This window comes from Cheilinus undulatus, linkage group 20 (genome assembly GCF_018320785.1).
Source record: "Cheilinus undulatus linkage group 20, ASM1832078v1, whole genome shotgun sequence".
NCBI lineage: Eukaryota > Metazoa > Chordata > Actinopteri > Labriformes > Labridae > Cheilinus > Cheilinus undulatus.
Window position 1 is genome coordinate 23063063 of NC_054884.1, and position 20933 is coordinate 23083995.

Below are 20933 nucleotides of genomic sequence, written 5' to 3' on the forward strand. Positions count from 1 at the left end.
AAATATATTTTCAAGAGTGAGAATGTGTTTGGTTTTTAAAAGGAGAGCCAATGAATTCGGCACATGTGCCTACCCAGGTAAAATTGTTAAAGGTCAACAAAGAGGTTTAGGCCTCTGACCATTCATTTGAGAGAATTGGATTTTGTGTTTTAGCAATTGTATTTAAAAAAAAAAAAAACAACCTCTTTAAAATAACATGGGCCTATTTATCAGTGCTTCATGAATGTGAGACTTTCTGTCACCCTCAGGTCTAACTTTAGTAATAATAATACTATGTCAGCACTTACAGAACAAAGTTACTGTCATAGTTATTACATGATTAACAGCTGCATAATGAGACATTTTAGCAACCTGGAGGCAGTGACACCACTGACCTAAACTAATAAAGATGTTACTGAAAAACTTTCCACCAGTGTTAAGTTGTCTACTAAAACCATGACTAAAAAAGTTAGTCAACTACAAATTTTCCACAAGTTGGACAAGACTAAGACTAGCTAAAAATAGATCTTTGGTAATAAAAACTCTGACAAAGCCAGTTTAATGTTCTAAGAGACAACAATTAGGCTAAAATGTTAGTGCTGGATTGTTAGACATTCACAACCCGTGGTATTTCTCCACATAAAAAGTATTTTCTTCAGTGTATTATAAAGTAATTAAAGTATGTATAGTACATTAATGAGTGTTTAACAGTTATATTAATCTCACAATTTGGCTGATTAAACAAGGTCAAAGTAAATAAAGGTTTTGACTAAAAACAGACTAAAATGTTTGGACTTTTTATTACTAAAGCAGGACTAAATTTTTTTTGAGTTTTCATTGCCTAAACCTAGCCTGACTAGACTAAAACTTAATTAAAAATAGCTGCCAAACTTAAAAACTGTTTGCCACCAAAAAATCTGCCAATTTTGGAGAAACACTTTATATTGTAGTTCTTTTTTTTTGCCACTTGGGGACGGCAAAAGCGTGCAGAACATTGTCAAAATGTTTACATATGAAGTTATGATTGTAATATTCCCCCCATACTCAGACACTAATTTTGTGGAAACTTTGTTTATTTTGTTGCAACTTGATGAACTGATGTCCAGTATACAATTCATATTCATATCTTAATCTATTAACCTGGTAGTCTGATAGTTGGCTATGTGGTTTGGGGTAGTGGACATTTTCAGTAGCTTTTTCCCCTCTTAAGTCAGCTTCCCCTTGCCGTCCCTGGTGCATTCCTTTTTAAAATCACTATGATGTAAACATGATGCCTGGTTCTGCTGTCCTATTTTTAAGCTTTCATGTATTTCGTTTTGCAACGCATGTTAGAAAAATCGAAAATGCATTTTCCAAACAAAAGAAGACGACTCATTTATGTCCAGTTTTAAAAAGTCACCTTATTGTCCTTTAATTTACAAAGATAATAACACATAGACACTGTACAGTTAGCTTTAATTCCTGCTGTAAACTGGCTGTTGGAGCTCCTGAAGAGTCTTTAAGGCTCCTCGAGGTTTCCGTCATCATTCCCCTTAGTGTACTTCAGGGACATTCACAGATGAAGTCTATTGCTATCGTAAACATGCAACATGTATTTGCTGAGATGTGCAGAGGTTTGTTTTGTTAGTAACACTTGAAAACAGAAATCCACAGCGTGAAAGTGTTCACTGTTAATTTAACAGGGGAACAGATTCGCAGCAAACCAAAGGATGCAGAGTTTATACAAAACTGAGAAGTTACACTCATTGACACACCATAACTTGCTCCTGTGTGAGTGTCTGTGTGAGACTCACTCCCTGTGACACACTGATGACTGAGGTGATGCTCTTTAATCTCCTGGCATGCTTCCCACACTGGAGTGTGTCCGACTGTCCAGTCTGCAGCAGCAGAACGACCTCCACAAGGAACCTTCAACCTCAGGACCGATGAAGCCTCTCGCCTGAAATGTAGACAGAAAAAAATCCATATTTTTTATCTCTTTCTGTTAAACAGAGCAGTGTTTAACATCAATCACAGCTTTGATGGATTTTTAAGGACTCTTATTTCCATCCAGATTAAAATCCAGATTAAAATTTCTTTAATTATTATAGTGTAGTGGTTATCAGCTGATTGAGCCACAGGACCAACTATCAACCCCTCAATGAGTAATTGAAGAGAAAAGCTTCCATCCTTTGAGCACATAACATTAATCAAATTAAGAGCACAGGTGAAACAAATTCAGCAGTTAGAGAGTCTGACTGAAATTTTCTTAATAAATTTAGGAAAAAATCTTAAGATAATGGCAAATGAGGGTCACTGAGTAATCTGAGCTCTACCACTAGGGGGCAGCAGTGTCCCGCACATGAGCCTGTGCTTTCCAGCTTTCTGATGCTGCTGTGTGGACATGAGGTAGATTTGAACCCCGCTGACCCTCCTGTTTCGAGCTGTTTGGACCTGTCACCACTGTTTTCTAACAATAGACCTCCTGCAACAACCAATTGGGATATGTTGTTTTTTTTACCCTTACCAGACAAAGCTATTGTTAGAGGGACATGTTTGTTTTTTCCTCTTTCAGGAAAAAGAAAACAAAGAAACGATGAGCAGTAAAGTCCACAGATGATTAAACCAGACTGACACGAAACACCAGAGAGAGCCAAAAAGATCTGCATTACAATCCTGATAACAGCAGCACTAAGGTTGAGCAAGTTGAGAAATGCGTATGAGGATTTGATTTAAAAACTCAGTTTAAGACATTGCAACAGGAAATGTCTAAAATCTGACAACTATTTCCACCTCTTTTCCTGTCGAGACTGAAGATAAATTTGTTAAACCTGGATTTATGGATGGAGAGGTCAGATACCCTACAAACATTTGACATTTGTTGTGGTTTTATACCGAAACATCAGTGTATTCTCCCAGACAAAATAAAAAATGCTGCTAGCTTCCACACATGACTACATGTAAAAGAAAATCATACTGATTCTTCCTGCGAACAGTATCATCCACAAGGAGGCTTTGATGTAAACAACTCACAAGTGCAAACAAGTATTAAAAAAAGAAATCAGAGATGGTTAGACTAAGCTTGATCAGTAGTGACTCATTCATTTAGCTGACATCGCATCCATCTGTTATCTATACACCTGAGGGGTATTCCATGAAAGTGGATAATACTGGCTTACTTCGGTTAGTCTGGCTTATTTTAGTAGGAATTTCATTCCATCAACGTTGCTAATCAGAGTCTCAGCTGAGTAACCATGGTTACTTAGACTTCAGAACTAGCCTGCTCTGGAGCAGGTTAACTGTCCAACTAAGTCTAGCTGTGCTTCAAAAAATGTCTGACAGACTGAAACGCCACATAAGGTTCCGCTGAGTGTATTGTTGACCTTGTTTACATATAATTCATCTATACCGTTCGGGGTTGTGAGCATGGGCGGAAGCCGGAGTACCCGGAGAGAACCCACGCATGCACAGGGAGAACATGCAAACTCCATAAGTCAAGGGAAACTGGGAAGCGAACCAGGGACCTTCTTGCTGTGAGGCAACTGCACTAACCCCTGCGCTGCCATGCAGCCCTATTTAATACATTCAGTGGCAGTGGCATACTAGCATATTGCACTGACAGGTGTGTCACTTTAAATGAAGTTGACACAAAGAATTGTGGGTCATCTTTTCATCTCTCCTTTGTTAAAGGATGGTTCAGAGTTTCCTAAGGTAAAGGAGATAATTAAGGAAGCAATGAAGCTCCTTTCCTTATCAATTAGAGAATTCAAACAGCCTTTATCATGGCCGACGCTAAAATACTTCCAGGTCGTTAAACTCAGTTAAGAGCCTTCCTAAGACAAAAGGATTATTACAACAGACCCCTGGAAAATTTTTCATGGGCACATACCACACATTTAGCTCAGCTGCTCATCCCACAAATGCATGTTCCTTACAAATGTGGCACCATTCAGAAGAGAAACAGACTGATATATAAGCATTGTTACAACAAAGGATCTATCTAATCTAATCTAATCTAGAAAAACACAAGTTTCCTCATATTTTGGGCTAGGCTTATTTGACACTTTTAAGTTCCTACAGTAGCTCTACCTGGTGTGCGCCCAGTAGGTGATGTTGACAGAGATTGCCTATTTTATTCTATCAAATGTATCATAGATTAAAACTGGAACCATCATGTAATGTCTAGATCCGGGGGTCTTAGAGTTGTTATGAAAAAAATACAACCTCACGGGAGATGGACACAGTAATGTCTGTGCTGCTGCAATAATATAAAATGCTTACCTAATCTACTGTAATCAAAGCTAAAAAACATCCTTATGATTAACGCTAGTAACTCTTTTTCCATTCTTTTCTCTCTCTCTTGATCACAGCCCAGAGCTTTTCAATGTAACCATATTTTGTATCAAACCTTGTCTCGTGTTTTATATAATTCCTATCAAATTTATTGTCCTGTGTTTTTCTTATTTATTAGCTGCTCCAAACTAGACGCCCCTAGAGTGTAAAATTAATACTTCTGACTTATTTTAAGTATCTGCAAGAGTCTGTTGAAGAAGAACAAACCAGTGAAGGGCATGACAACACCAGCAGGCTTTTCTGTTGAAAGTGTATTCAACTTTTAGCCTGAGGTCACAGCAGAGTTGTAGGTTAGCCTCTAAGTGTTGTTTAGTTGTGTAACAAGAGCCTTTTAAATTTCCCCAACACAAGATCTGAACATGCTCCCGTTCACATCTAAGGTATTTTTATGTCTCCAGCCTGAATAATACTCAAGTGCTAAAATAAGTGCTGTTTCCTCTTGGCAGCAGATCACTCAAGTTTGTTTTTTTCATGATCCAGGTAGTGATAAGACGCCACCCATTTACCGTCACCATCCCGCCTGGGACACTTCCTGTTCTGAGAAACGACTAGAAAAAAACTGCTGACTGTCTTCTGTTGTGACACTGAAAAATGTCTTTAAACTGGAGCTGAAACGTTCACGCTGTACTTTCAGGGCTGATGTGACTGGGCCTTGTCAGGTCCAAACAGGTTAACACACAGACCACAGAGTCAAATCATCATCTTAACTCTGCGCTGACTCACTGATCCACTTGGGTGAATCAGACGACTCCTCGTCCCCACTCGCTCTCTGCTGAGTCGGGCTGCTGGGAAGACGAGGATGGGACCCGTGATTTTAGGCCGCACCACAATGACTGCAGGCATTTCTAAGAAACCACAGCCCCTTTTACTACGTGTCTGTGTGTCTCTGCACACTGTGTTCAGGGTTGCTTTTTGTCTACTTGGCATAAATAAAAAAACTTACTAAAAAAAAAAAAGAAAACAAACAATGCTGAAGTGTAGTGAAAGTTAATGCATTCTTTAAAGCTATGATTTTAAAGCTCCTCTAAGAAAATCTGAACTGGTTAGAAAACAGACTGAAATACATACTGTTGTGTCTTTATTACCAACAAAATCAAACGTGATCATCAGCATAAAGATTGACTGTTCTTTCTTATTTGTTTTTCTAATTCCTGGAACTGCTGCTGCAGGGTAGGTGCCAGGCAAAGTGATTCAGCAGTGTTTCACAATGAGTGAAACATTTGATCCATTTGAGAAAGGGTGAGATTTTGAAACTGAAATGAAAGTGGACTGAACATGTAAAAGGATGAAATCAGGAAAAAAAACTTTGCCTACGGACAAAATAGAAAAGTTAACTATTTTAAGGAGCTTTAAATATCTAACTGCTGAAAAAAGTCTCTACTTTTCTTTGTTTCACATAATTATGAACTGATTTATTGGAGTTTTTGGCCTATTGGTCAGTAAATTAAACAGTTAAAGGTACAATATGCAGACCTTTTGCTTTGAAATGGCTATACTAATTTTTAAAAAGGACTACTCTCTTATATATTTTTTTAAGTCGAGGTCTTCAGTTACTTAAAATATTTCCAACAGTTTTTAAAGCCAGAGAAATTTAACATTTTTATGGTTGTAACGGAATGTATCTTGTGACCGCCACCACTCCAGACACAAATGATTTATCACTGCCATGAAAATGTTGGCTGTTACATGAAAGAGTGCAGTGAATGTGTCTCAACTTATTGTACTATAAACACATCTGTGTCTGAAATGTCCAGTCACTGGTTAATCAGTGTTCCTGGCTACCATTACACCATGAAGACAAAACAACACTCCAAGTAACTCAGAAAAAAAGGTGAGGGAAAAGTATATGTCAGAAGATGGATACAAAAAAAATCCAAGACACTGAACATCCCCAAGAGTTCAGTTAAATCCATCATCAAGAAATGGAAAGAAGACGGCACAAATGTAAATCTGCCTCGATCACGTCCTCACAAACTGAGTGACGGAGCAAGAAGTTGACTAGTGAAAGAGTCAAGTGGAAGAAAGTTATTTGGTCTGATAAGACGAAAAAGTTGCTTTTCTGTCCATCAGACAAGACGCTATGTTTAGCGGACACCTAACCCTGCTTCTTGGCAGCTTGTAGGGAGGCTTCTAAAGGGAGAAGGTAAAATGAATATGGCAAAACATGGTTTTAAAGACAACAAGGTGAATGATGTGGACCGAGTGGCCAAGTCAAAGTCCAACTTCAATCCAATAGAGAATTTATGACTGGACTTGACTTTGCAAGAGCTTGAGCAGTTTTGCAAAAAGGAATGAAGTAAAATTGCAGTGTCAAGATGTGCAAAGCTGAGACCTATCCACACAGACTTGATGCTGTGATTGCAGCTAAAGGTGCATCTATTAAATACTGATTTGAAGGGGGTGAAAATTTATGAAGTCGCATATCTTACCTCACATATTTTTATTGATTTGACATTAATTTGTAGAATTATGTTTTCACTTTTGACATTAAAGATGTTTGTTTGTAATTTTTTGTCAAAGAAGCCAAATTGTATTGACCATGGTTGAATTATAAAATCAGTAAAAGGGCAAAACATCCAAGGGGGTGAATACTTTTTTATCTGCACTGTACATTAAAAAACTACAACATGTCTATTTGAGGACAGAGGACCGCACAAGGCAATCTGAAGCCCAGTAACTCTGCTTTTCGTGTATTGGGTTTTTCTTCTGTATTGTGTTGCTTCCTAATTCCTGACCTGTATTTACTCGTTACCGTTCAACTTTGTTATCTAATGCCAGGCAGGTTGTATTCAGAGGGTTTGTTTGATTTAGTTTTTTTCTTTAAAAACAAACAGGAAGAGCTCTGTGGCTGAAACAAAATTGGCTAATGGACCCTCAAATGTTTTCTGTGTGGCATTCATTGATCCTGTTGTTTTACTTTTAAATAAAGTTGAAGAAAACAGAAATGTGGCATAAAGAGTCTTGAGGTGATGTAGACAGATGTGGCAAAAACGAAACCTCTACTAATTGAGCAGACGGCCTCATTTTGGTTCATTGAGAAAACATTTATTGATTACTGGAGCTTTAAAACATCTCAAATCATCTGTAGAAAAAAGGGGTGGGTGAGTGCTACATGGGGTCAAAGTATCCAACACTGTGTCATCAGGATCAGGTGCTCTTCAGGAATGGAGGAAAATATCTTATTTAAAAAGGGGAGCAATGACTTGCCTGTTTACTTGTCAATAAAAGTCCATAATATAGATGGCAGTCAGAACTAAAAATCTGAGGCAGTCTGATATAATAAAAATCCTTTATTGAACAGGGATGTCTACGCGTTTTGACTCCAAAGAGTCTTCATCAGGACATCAATTCATCATCTATTTGATCACATACTTCTGTTTTTCCTGCACTTGAAAAAGCTGCAGACAACTGATCTTTTCCTTTAACTTTGGATAAATGGTGTGCTTGAGTGTGTGCTGCTGTTTTCACCTGGTGTCGTCTCAGAAGAAATTCTTGATGAGTGGAGTGACTAGTTTGACCCACAGCTTGACGTGGCGGTCCGGCTGCTCAAACGTGGAGTCAGACACCTCTGTAGAGCGCAGGTACAACGTCTCCTGCTCCTAAGAGTTTGAAACACAGGTGTGAGTCATTTATCATCACGGATTTATCTGGATGCAGTTAAAGTAAAAACAAAGAGCCGACCTCCTGCAGCTGGCTCTGCAGCTCCTCGTTCTCCGTTACTATGGCGATTTGGGCCTCCAGGTCACGATGAACCGAGCGGTAACCGAAGTTAGGAGAGCCAATTAGAGTGAGGCACGGCCGGTCCTGCCCCTGGAGGTAATACCACAGACCTGCAGGAGAGGAAAAACTGGTGTGAGCCGGTGAGGAGGAGAGTGCTTCAGCAGGGAATTCTGTCACCTCAAACCACAACTAAGAGGAAGCACATGTAGAAATCCCCAACGCAGATCCAAAAACCCTGAAGTATAAGAGAGAGTGAGTGAGCATCCTTGTCCTGAGGCTACAACACGATGACTGTACAGGGCCTCGTCTCTCACAGTGAATTCCTCTGAGACCACAACAAGAGAGAAAAGCAGGCCGCCGGAGTGAAGCATTTTAATATTTTCACTGAGTCAAACTGAACTCGTCTGGACTCTGAGCCCTGGATTACACTGTCATCTCTTAAAAAACATGTTAGAGCTTAAAAAGTATCTGTCTAATCATCAAAGCTCAAAGCTAAATTACTAATGCTACATAAACATCCAGGTTAACAGTGAAAAGTAGAACAAAAGTTGACTGATTTTAAGGTTATTAGAAAAAAAAAAGAAAAAAACTTAAAACCACAAACAATCAAAATGCTTTTGACCAGGGGTGAAAAGAGTAAAGGAATACTGTACCCTAGTAAAAGTACAGTTATTTCAATTACACTTCATGTAAGTATAATTAAATTAGTAGTCTACAAATCTACTGAAGTAAAAGTTCAAAATTATGCAGTTGAAGATAACTCAAAGTATTGAGTAATTTGAGGAAATTATTTAGTTACTTTCCACCCCTGCTTTAGACTTTGAAATGTTTTAGAAGTGCATTTGGATCCATGATGATGCCATGAAAAATAAGTCATTTAATTGTTTAAAGGTGCCATAAATTCTGTTCATAATTTTATCTGTCTAATTGCAGAGAGCACCTCAAACCAAACACACACTCTGTCTACATTTTTTGAGTTTTACAAAAGAAAACAAGTTTTCACACCACTGTAAGGGCCTGTGTCCAGTCGCTGTTTCCTGCGCTAATTCTCAATTCAAAATCATTTATGTCCAGCGTTTTCAACACTAAGCATCATGACAGCAAAACTCAGATGCTTTTTTTTGCTAGCTCTCTATCTCTCACTTGAAAAAGTTCAGCTTTTTAAAAGATTTATTTTGGGCTTTTATACCTTTACTGGAGAGATAGGACAGTGGATGGAGTTGGAAACAGGGGTGAGAGAGTGAGAAATGACACAAGGTGAAAGTACCACAGGCCTTAGGTGCAGGGCGTAGCAGAGGGGGGAAAAAGGGTAATGATTACCCATGCCCACAGAAGGGAGGGGCCCTTGAGGAGCCTGCAATGAAAAGCGTGCTTTTATGTATTTTTTCTTAGTAATTAGTGTCATTATTGAATCAAAAGCGACAAAATGAATTGGTCAGCAGACTGAAATTTGTATCAAATAGAGTAAAATAAATACTGGGGAGCCTCTGCTCCTCCCTTAAAATGTCCAAATGGTGTAGTCCAGTGCTGCGAAATCATACAAGTAAATTCAGGTTAACCACAGTAAAAACATTGCTCATAAATGGGGAAATTATGCTTCCAAAATATATTAAAATGCATATATATTTGTAAAAAATGAGGCAGCATTTGTTGCTTAGCTAGCCAGTTAAGGGGGGGCCTGAGTAATATTCTTTCTGGGGGCTCAAAATCCCTAGCTATGCCCCTGCTTAGGTGAACCTGGGTCGCCTGCACACAGGGGGCATGACCTAACCACCTGCGCCAAGAAAAAGTTTTACTTTTGGGGCACAGGTGGCCTCATGGTTAAACTGCATCCCATGTACGTGGGTAACCTGGATTCAAGTCTGGCCTGCAACTCCACATCTCTCCCCACATCTCCTGTCCCTATTTCCGGCTCTATCCACTGTCCCACTCTCTAGAAATAAAAGGCATTAAAAACTTTTGGAACACTGGTGCTCTCATGGGTGTCACTTCTCCTTCACTAACCAATCAAAATCAAGAGGGGACAGGGCTAATCATATCAGTTTTGACAACAACAATAGGGAAGAAACTGATCCACCCAAGGGGATAGCAAAGGACAAATCAGCTAGCTATTTAGCCAGCATTATATGTGTATAATGGTCCAGTGCTAGTCCTTGCTACTCACTCAACTTTTTTAAATGAACATATGTATTGGTTTAATTAAAAAAAAAAAAAAAAAAAAAAAAAAAGGGTGAAAAGTCAGTCTTATGATGATGCAAATTTAAATGTTAATTAACTCTGGGCGTTTTTTTAACATCCCACAGGCTCTTTTTCTGGCAAAACAAACAACTTTAGGTCAGTTTGGTTCCTGGTAAATCTGTATACATTTTTTTCACACTAGCATCTACTGAAAGCTAATAAAGTGGAATATGATCCACGTTTGCAGACCATAGTCAGTACTGAGTCCTGTTTGCCCCACCTTTAGCATGGAAGGTCCACTGTGACCGGTGGTATTCGTGCAGGTGTATCCTCTCCTGCTGGCCCAGCCGGCACACCTGGTTATAGAACTGTCTGGCGATGTGGATGTACGCCGCGGGGATCGCACCAGCGACACCTTTGGCTCCAAAGAAGCCGTTGACCTCTGGGGAGGCGGTGAGGATGCGGTAGCTGGCTCCGGCTCCGAGGACCAGCCGCATGTACGCCTGAGTCAGGTTAAAGTAACCCGATGTAAGAAAGACAGTGGATTCCGGCCCCGCGTCCGTCAGCAGGCGCTGCAGGATCAGGAAGGAGGGAAGAAATTAATTCAAGTTTAACTTAGTGCTATTTGCAAGTGAGAAAACATGCTATAGGAGTTATTTCACTGTTTATACATGCAGTTAATTTTTTAAGGCTGAAAAACCATCAGGATGAACTGTCAAATTCACCTTTTTATTGTCTGGCTCCAAACTGCCCTCAAACATGGTACATTTCCTTGGCCCTGGTATAGATTGAAGTATTATGCTTTGATACGTGAAATGTTAAAGGGTCGTGTCAGACCAAAACAACTCAAATCAGCCACAAATTCTGTAAAGTTTCTTAATGTTGCCTGTGTATTTCTCCATTGTGCTGACTCTAAGAGACTACACTTCTTGTAAACTATGTGTCAGATTACGACTTGATGACATACCTGTGCTCAGTTTGAGCACATAAATACCTGGGATTCTTGACTGATGATTCTTTGACTTTTAAAAAGAAGTAAGTCTTGTGTTTATTTTGATGCACAGAAAGGACTTGTTTCTGCCACCTTAATGCTTCTGGTTGATTAAGGTGATATTCTGTACAGGCATGCATCTTTTTAATGCTTTAAATCTGAGATTTATAATGAATCTTAAGCCCTTAATTCATCATTGTTTTCTGTATGATCAAGTTTTGTGGCCTTCATTGACAACTTGTAGGCTAAATCATTGGTATATCCTCATTTATAAGGCTAAACTTAATCTGCATCCACTTCACTACTGTGATTTTATCCATGTGAAAAGAGCTGAAAGTTACCGTCTTTGCTCTGTGACTCAGCCACGAAATTTTCTTTTGCTGTCTGTTCCCAAAGCCTGTTTTGAAATGGGTAAAAGAAGTTTTAGGTCTGCTGCTCTTGCAGCCTGGAATCTGCTATAGGAAAGCTTTGGTTTCGAGGAGCTGGCCTCTTTAAATCTTTTTAAAGTTAGCTTGAAGGCATCAGAGGAAGATGCACCAGGTTGTAGATGTTCTGACTGATGACTTTCTACTCCTCTGTAATTGCTCTGTTTTTATGTCTGTGTCTTTGTTAATTGTGCTGCTGCCTGTCAACATATTTAATGACTTTGACAAACTGAAAACAAACAGAAAAGTTTGTTTTCCTGTCTTGGAAAACTGGTCTCAAGCTCTGTACTGCAGTAATTCTATTTGACTTGAAAAAGGATTAAGAAGATGAGTGTGGGCCTCTTTAACAGGATACACGGTCTAACCTAATGTTTGTAACTTTATCAGTTTTTACTGTTCAACAGCGCCCTCCTCCTTTTTTTAACCGTACTGGGATGATAGTAGGGGTGAGTGGGGGCTTTGTTCTGAAGTAATGTGATATGAATTTTGATTAAAAGAAGATTTAAAATTTTTATGACAATTTTAAAATCTTTTTCTCAACAAAACAATTCTTCTACTGATATTCTATTGTCTTAATGTTGCTTAATGTGAATGTGAAACAAAAACTGAAAATCTGATCTAGTTTGACTAGCAGAGGCTCACCTGTGTGACCTGCTCGTCCACCTGGATCCCCAGCGGTTTCATCTGGACCAGAGGAAACACCCAGGTGTCCTCCACATCCTCGCCCACCCCCTCGTCCTCAGAGTCCTCTGAGCGGTTCAGGAGCCGCTGCCTCACCTGAGCCGTGTTCATCACCTCCATAATCCGCTTCCTTGCCACCACGGAGAAATCCTGCCTGTTGCCTGTTTGCCGTGGAGACACAATAGTGAGGAAAATAGTCAAACTGATCTGTGGGTCACAGTGATCTGAGCTCTGAGAGTGTTTGAGAAAATTAACAGCCTCTTAGGAACAAGAAGGAGAGAGGAGGAGGACAATCAGCTACTTGATATATCCTTTTTCATATGCAACGTGTAAATTTGGCACAGAAAGGTTTTTGATTCATTAAAAGCTTTCCTGAGGCAGTAGGAGAGAAAATTTCATCACATGCTCATTTTTTACTGTCAGCCAGTAAACAGCTCGCCCATCAGCAAATCACCATCAGTTTTAATTCATGAGATTTGTTTTAATACGTTTTCATTTTTTTGTTTCTGTGATCCTAGACACAGAGGACAAAGAGATAAGGATCTCTGCACTAAATTCTTCACAGCAACTACACAACTCACCACCACTTCGTTACTTTATCTTTGACATTTTTTTGGCAACTCTGAGCAAAGTTCCCAAACAACCCTTTTCCTGGTTTCCTCCTGGCACAAACAGGTAAACTAGATGCACATGAAATTCTTTACGTCATATTTCAGTGCCACTAATCCACCAGGAATGTCAATGTTGATGACGGTGGTAAAACCTGTTTGCTCAAACTGGGCTGCGGGGCGCCAAAAGAAACAAAAGCTCTACAATCCAATTATTTTTATTATCAGTACTGAAAAAGAGGTCAGAGAAATGATGTAATGATGATAGTCATGGCATTGCTACCACCAGTTTCTTCTGATTAAAGCTATTCACACTGTTTTGTAATATATTGTGTTGTTGTCTGTTTTAGCTTCTTTACACTGGCTTCCTGTTAGTTTTAGAACTGATTTTAAGATTTAACTCATCACTGTCTGCCTCTGAGCTATATTTCAGAAAATTAACCCTCTGCAGCCTCCTGATCATTGCAAAGTTGTGACCTAAAACTAATGGTGATTGAGCGTTTTCTATCAGCTGTTCCACAAAAGTGGAATGACCTACCTGAGAGAAAAGGCGCGCAGAACTAGTCACCTCCGTTTAATAACCTCTTAGAAGTACCGAAAAACAAAGCTAATGTGGAACAGCAATAACCTGAAGTTCCATGCATGTCCCTTTGAGACAGGCTTCAAAAGCCTACTCAGTCCTGTTGACGTCTATATTAACATTCACATTTCAAAGTCAGCAGAATTTCTTACAGCTCATTTATTTTGATGTTATTGAGGTATGAGTTGCACGTATTTTGGTATATATTTTTTTTGTCAGACATGCAGCCCTCTGATGCACCTGTCATAAGAAACAGATGCACAATTTTTTTTTTCCCAAAGCAGAAAAACAGACTAGCCACAAGAATAGTTTGGTTTCAAATCAGGCTTCAAATCGTGTAGTGTGTGGCCAGGCTCCATCAATATTCTGAAATATAATTAAACGTTACTGGTGTTTGTGGGAAAATTGAGTAAAAACTGACAGATGCAGGAGTCGGTATAGTTAGTAGAGCAGGTGCCTATATTCTGGGGCTACAGACCTTGATGCACTGGTCGCAGGAGCTATTACTGGTCTTGGTGCATGTATCCTGTCTATCTTCAGACATCCTATCAATTAAACGCAAAAGCCAAAAAATTAACCTTGAAAGAAAATGGACAAATGCATGTCTGCTTAAGGCTTCTGTAGAACTTGATAATATTTTATGCAATGTGAGACAGAAAAAAATGGAAATGAGAAATCTGGCATTTTTATTCACTCAAAAGATACCACTGGAAAATTGTTAAGTAAATAAGGTGAATTGACCCTTTAAAGATGAATCAAACTAAACTAAATTAAACTAAAAAAGCCTTACGAGCGTCATGCAGAGGGCTTGGGGGGGTGAGCCTCATGCTGTCCCTTATCAGCCACAACATCATCAAGTCCATGCTTCTCTTGGTCAACAGCACTATATTACCCACAATCCTTGAGTGTCACAGCATCCTCTTTGGCTGTTGCCTGCTATGAGTGAAGTTAACTGTTTGTAAAAAAGTGGTTGGAACTGTTTCACTCTGTGGTGGTGACTGACGGCACCACATATCGCTCATGTCGGGCCAAAACCTCATATCTCCATTTTTATTATTTAAATTTTTTCCCCCCACAAATCAGTGCTATTGGTCACCCTTTATATCTGTAGAGTTGTTTTGTTGTTGTTTTTTTTACAAAATTTTAATTTAAAAAAGTGTCAAAACACGCTGACTATCACCTTTCAGTGTGAACTTCAAAAAAAAAAATTTTTTTTTTCATACCCTGAAATGTGGGGATTTTTCAGTCACAGCAGAGGGTTTCTACCAGTAGGGTTGTCACTGTGCACACTTTCACTCAAAATGTAGAATTTCAATACTTTGTCCTTGAATATCAAGACTTGGACTCTTTCTGATCAACAGTAAAACTAAATCTCCATAAAGTTTTTTATCTGAAAAGACTGGTCTGAAGGTTTAGTTACTCTTTAAACTTCACTGCAACATTATCTTCTTATCTAATCAGTTAACACTGAATGACTGTCTCCTCAGTGTTTATTTGTGCATCAGAAAAACCACTTTGGTTTCATCAGGAATAAACCATCAGTCTTATTTATGCTTCACCAGAATTTCTTAAGTGTGTGCGTCCATTTTATCTTCCAGCAACACTCTGACATCACAGCTCTATTCCTAGTGTTCGTTAGCACGGCGGTCCGATCCTGTAGACATGATGTCATTCACTCCTCAAACTAACATCCTGGCAGTCTGCACTCCAGTTACGGACACACAGCACCAGTGTGTGTGAGTGTTGTGAAAATCCTGACAATTTCACATCCGGCTGCATGGCTAGCCAACCGCAAGAGCTCTCTTCATCTTTCTCACTGTACTCTCCTACACACAAACACTGACCATCATCATTGGCTCTTTCTAGGCTTTCAAGCTCCATTAGTGAAACCCGGCGGCTCCTCTTGCTGAAAAACCCCAGCAGAAAGTGTCAAACTGTCAAAACATATTCGAAGGGAAATACGTGACTGTGTGCACACAAACAGAAGATGCACGCTCACAAACACACACTGGGGTTTGGTTTCTACCTTTATACGGGTGCACCATCCCCTCCAGCATGGTCACTGAGTCATCAGGCTGAAGCTGCAGGGAAACGTCACCCACGGCCTCCACCAGGTCGGAGAAGAAGTCGGCGACCTCTCTGCAGTTCTCCAGCAGCACGTAGCGGTCCTGTCGGTTTGTGAAGTACGAGTCGCTCAGGTTTGCCCTGACATACGGGAGAGAGAAAACGATTTTTTAGAGTGAGTGAAGGGGAGAGTTTCTGTTTGGTGAAGATTAACCCTCAGATGCTGTAAATAAAATTGTTACACTGAGTGCATCTGTGACCAAAATGAGCAGCATGTATATTTAACAATAAAAATAAAGTATATTCATTTTTTCCACTTCATTTGCATTCACTTTTTTAATAAAGATCAGATTATATCACAATAAATATTCACTCTTAACCTCTGATGTTTGTAATGTAAAAAAAACATCACAGCCTTGAATATGCTGACAAGCAGTAACTTTGACTTAAATGCTTTTATTATTTTAAGATTTTTACACTCAGGGTGTTCAAGACCAAAAAAGGATGCCATAAATAAATAGCAAATTAATTAATTATTTAATTGAAATAAAATAAAATAAAATAAATAGAATACATTTTTTTAAATCCCTTTTTTTGCAATATCTTTAAAATCAAGATCAGGCCTGGTCCTTTATATTGAATATTGATACATTTTGAAAAGTTTAACCCTTTCAATGCCAGTTTCATTGAAAAGAAACCTCTGATGCTTTTTAATATAAAAACACAAAAAATGATTTTTCTATTTTACATGCAAATTGGATTTCCTTGAAAGAGGTTATCATGGCCTTGAATATGTTAATACTGTGAAACAAGTTTTATTTTATGCATTATTACTTTCTTAAAGAATTTGTCACAATAATGCCACTACAGGAAACAAGAAAAAAAAAACTGAAATTTCCTCTCATGCCAAATTTGGGAAAAAGCCTGAAATTTGGTGATGGCAAAAAAAAACTTCATATTTAAAGCATTGACTCCAGAATTAAAGCCTAATATCTGAAAATGTGTGTTCTACTCCGATGGTTGGATCAATAAATGTGGTTTTAATGGGGTTCAATGGGACATTTTTGGTCATGAACACACTGAGTACATTCAAAAGGCAACAGAGCTTATTACTGACCCATTACATATGCTGGTGTTAACGTTTCAAACGTCTTTACAAAGAACTACAAAAAAAAAAAAAAAAAAAAAAAAACAAACAAAAAAAATTGTTGTTATCATGAACACAGTTAGAAAGAAATAAAAGAAAACAAAAAATTACCAAAATACTGCAAAGTCGCAAAGCTGATTCCTTTTAGATTCTTTTAACTTTGACTTTGACAAAAATGGCTATTAGACAAATGTAAATTAAATGTCCTCTTGATCTGTTTAGTTTTCATATACATTTCTTAATAAATGTTTTGACCAAATAATAAATACAGCCAGTTGCATAAATAAGCAAACACCATACCTGGCTACCAGTCATACTTTGCATTGAATATGCTATGTGGTAGCTGCAAGGAGGTCAAATCTTCATTCGGCCAATTAAGCATATTTATCAACAGTTTGATAACACTCAAAGAAATGGAGAACTAAATAAATGCAGCACATGAACGAGAAGGGCTTTAATACTCAGACAGGGTTGCAGGGTAATTTGTGACTATGTTAACTGGTGTTAACTGGTGTTACCTGGCGTTCTTCAAAAGCATTTCTTTGTTTAGTTTACATTAGCAACATGTCTGATGGGAAAGTTTTGATTTATGATGAAAAACAAACAAAAAAGTATTTATGAGCACTCTTGGCTCTGAGGTTCTTTTATATTAAAGCCATAATGGTTAGTGTGTTTACTAGTGTCTTTTGTTATGTACTTGTGTTGTTTTGTGTTTGTACTTCCCACAAGTCGTCGCTTCAGCCCAGTGAAAGGAAGCTGAACTGAAACGGATTGGAAACCACACAATGCGGCACCTTGCCATCTCTGCTTTGATCCCAACCAGTGGTGCATGATGGGAGAGTTTCCCAGCAATAGAAGTAAAAACACTTGCACTTTGATTAGGAAAGCATTAAGCAAACATAGCATGGGAGGTGAAAGCAGGACAAATGTTTGAATTTTAGTTTGAACTCAAATAAGATGAGTGTGACTTCCAAACAAAGAAAAGCAAACAAACCCTCCAGAAATGAACCCACCCGCTGATGATGATGCTGTCGTCAAACAGGTAGACTTTGATGTGCTGGACTCCGATGGTCTCGTTGAAGCGCTGAGGGACGAGCAGCCGCAGCAGCCCCCTCAGGTCTGGAGTGTGATACAAAGAAACTCTCATCTGAGAGGTGAAGCGCTGCAGCAACGGCAGCAGCATCGTCCGTGAGTTTATCTGACCTGTAACATAAAGATACTGAAAAGTCAGCATGATAAACACTGATCTCTGTGACAAAGACAGTTGGTGGTAAATGTGGAATACCTCTTGATCCACGTGTGTAATCGAGCAGTACAGAGACTTTTAGATCTGGAGCGTTACTGTTCTCATGTGAGCGCTGAAGAGCTTCCTCCATACAGTCCACCTTAAAAATAACAGCAGAACAACAAAGGAGCAGCACTTAGTCATTATGATGTCAAATGAGACAATTACAAAACCAGGAACATGTTTTTTAGTCATTGATTTTAACTAAATCAAACACTTAGAGAAAGCATCTTATCGTTGCTTGACAAACTACAACTGTAACTGAAACTACAGTCACACAATGAAGCCCACAATGTCAACAGTGCCCATAAGCTATCGTTTTTACAGCTAATACTATAGAAATCATTCATGTAACATCACGTTACTACATGCCAGAATCTATATTTGTAGCAATGTGTGTCTCCATCTTCTTTCACTGTTCAAGACCGAAGTCAAAATACAGCCGCGACAGATGTTGACGTTGCACTGAAGCCAAAACATGCGCAGAGGGGAGCCAGCTGTTAGAACCACAGAATTGACATCACGCACCCACAAGCCAAATTACACTTCAACTTACCAATAAAACTTCAGATCCCTCATGTTGGTAAACTATAGCAGAACCAATTTTTGTACCAGTCTGGAGCAGACACTCATGTTTATAGAGGGGCTGACTGTTAAGTTAGTTCCTTCAATATTTTCCACCACCTTCACTCAGATAATCTGGTTGAGAACACTACGCTACAACAACAGAGCTGAACATCATGACATGACATGCAGTCTTTTCTCATCAAGTAGCTTGTTAAAAGAAAAATACTGTTAAAAACGTAAACAAATTACAACAAGTTTGACATATGTATTAAACATACATTTTCACTGTTTAACCTCACTATGTCCCATCTATTAACATGGAATGTGTGGGGTATATAATCTATACTGCAGCCATTCAGCAGGGAGAGCTCATTTGAAAAGCATGTGGCTATTGAAAGAGCTTTCCGTCTGTACTCTGTGTTCATTTCATCCATATTTCTGCATGATATCTCAAAGCTTATACAGTTCCAAGAAAAGGTATGGGAACCCTTTGGAATTTCTTGGATTTCTGTATAAATTGGTCATAAAATGTGTTCTGATCTTCATCTAAGTCACAACAATAGACAAACACAGTCTGCTTAAACTAATACCACTCAAAAATTGATGTTTTCATGTTTTTATTGAATGAAACATGTAAACATTCACAGTGCACGGTGGAAAAAGTATGTGAACCCCTAGGCTAATGACTTTTCCAAGAGCTAACTGGAGCCAGGAGTCAGACAACCTGGAGTCCAATCAATGTGATGAGATTGGATGTGTCGGTTAAAGCTGCCCTGCCCTATAAAAAACACACACCAGTTTTGAGTTTGCTGTTCTCAAGAAGCATTGCCTGATGTGAGCCATGCATCGCACAAAAGAGCTTTCAGAAGACCTACGACCAAGAATTGTTGACTTGCATGAAGGTGGAAAGGGCTACAAAAGTATCTCTAAAAGCCTTGATGTTCATGTGTCCACGGTAAGACAGACTGTCTACAAATGGAGAAAGTTCAGCACTGTTGCTACTCTCCCTAGGTGGTATGAGTTTAAGCAGACTGTGTTTGTCTATTGTTGTGACTTAGATGAAGATCAGAGCACATTTTATGACCAATTTATGCAGAAATCCAAGAAATCCCAAAGGGTTCACATACTTCTTCTTGCAACTGTAGATACAGGTAAACATTGCAATACCAGAAGTAACCATGGTGGCAGTGTTGAACAATGTAGCTGACAGTTCAAGCCAGCGCAGCATAACACACTAAATTTAGCACAAAAAGTAAGTAAATTTGTGTCTGGTAGATTTTTTATTTGTTGTAACAATGCTTATTGGCAATGCATTTTATACCATTGGAAAGCCTGTTCATTTCCCTTTTAAATGGTCCCACATTTGTAAGGCACATGCATTTGTAGGATGAGCAGCAGAGCTAAGTATAAGGGTTGCGCCCATGAAAAAATCTGCGGAATCATCTCTGCCAGTAATAAACAGCTTATTCTATTGTTGCTACTAAATCTTCTTTTGAGCTTCTGGTACCCCCAGGTGCTGACAATGAGGGGTCTTATTGGCACCTGATTGTCAGCACCTGTGAGCATGGGCCCAGTCTGCTCCAAAAATCAGCATGCAGCATGACATGTTTGACTGATCTGGATAGAGCCTGTACAATAGGGAAACTTCAAGCTTATGTTCTGCGAAACCAAGTTGCAGTATTATTTGGAGTGAGCCCTAGTACCATCTCCAAACTGAAGGCAAAGTTCCACATAACAGGGGACTTCTGAGTCAGGCCGTGAAGTGGGCCTTCCAAGAAGAAAACACCCCTGGAAGACTGTTCCCTCACCCTGTCAGCTCTTAGGAACCGTAGGCTGTCTTCTACATATTTGCAGTCAAGGTTTGCAGGATAATATGGCTGAGTTCTCTGCCCAGACAATCCAGAACAGGCAGCACACAGCCAATCTCTGATCTCATAGGGCTGCCAGGAGTTCTGCCGTAACTGCCCTTCACCGTCAGGCCTATTTGCGCTGGTGTCGGCAACACGTGCACTAGAACCTCAACATGTGAGGATAGTTACAATCAGCGATGAATCCAGATACTGCTGATGGCAGCTGGATTGTAGGGTCACAGTGTGTAGAAGATGCAGAGAATGCTATGCTGATTGTTGCATCGATAGAGTAAGAGTCTTTTGGTGGAGTCAATGTGATGGTGTGGAACGGCATCCACTCACTGGAAAAATGAGGCTTATCATCATTTGGAGGCAATCTCAATGCAGAGATATCGAAATGAGATTCTGCAACCAGTGGCAATCTCATTACTCCACAGTCTGGGACTGAACTCTGTCTTCCAAGATGACAACCCTCACCCCACACAGAACGGGGTTTATCAGAGACTTCCTCAAGAATCTGGGAGTA

General features: G+C 39.2%; 1 protein-coding gene across 2 annotated transcripts in view; it reads right to left on the bottom strand.

Moving 5' to 3' along the window:
- Positions 1-1340: 1340 nt before the first annotated feature.
- The window catches only part of LOC121527837 (CDP-diacylglycerol--glycerol-3-phosphate 3-phosphatidyltransferase, mitochondrial), a 33621-nt gene continuing 14028 nt past the window's right edge, over positions 1341-20933 (bottom strand). For both annotated transcript variants that reach the window (XM_041814847.1, XM_041814846.1), the window contains exons 5-12: positions 17991-18090; positions 17719-17908; positions 15521-15699; positions 12268-12467; positions 10490-10781; positions 7993-8141; positions 7780-7910; positions 1341-1918 (exon numbers count right to left, since the gene is read on the bottom strand). In XM_041814847.1, coding sequence (XP_041670781.1) covers positions 7791-7910; positions 7993-8141; positions 10490-10781; positions 12268-12467; positions 15521-15699; positions 17719-17908; positions 17991-18090 — 1230 coding nt within the window. In that variant the 3' untranslated portion in view covers positions 1341-1918; positions 7780-7790. The remainder of the gene's footprint in view (positions 1919-7779; positions 7911-7992; positions 8142-10489; positions 10782-12267; positions 12468-15520; positions 15700-17718; positions 17909-17990; positions 18091-20933) is intronic.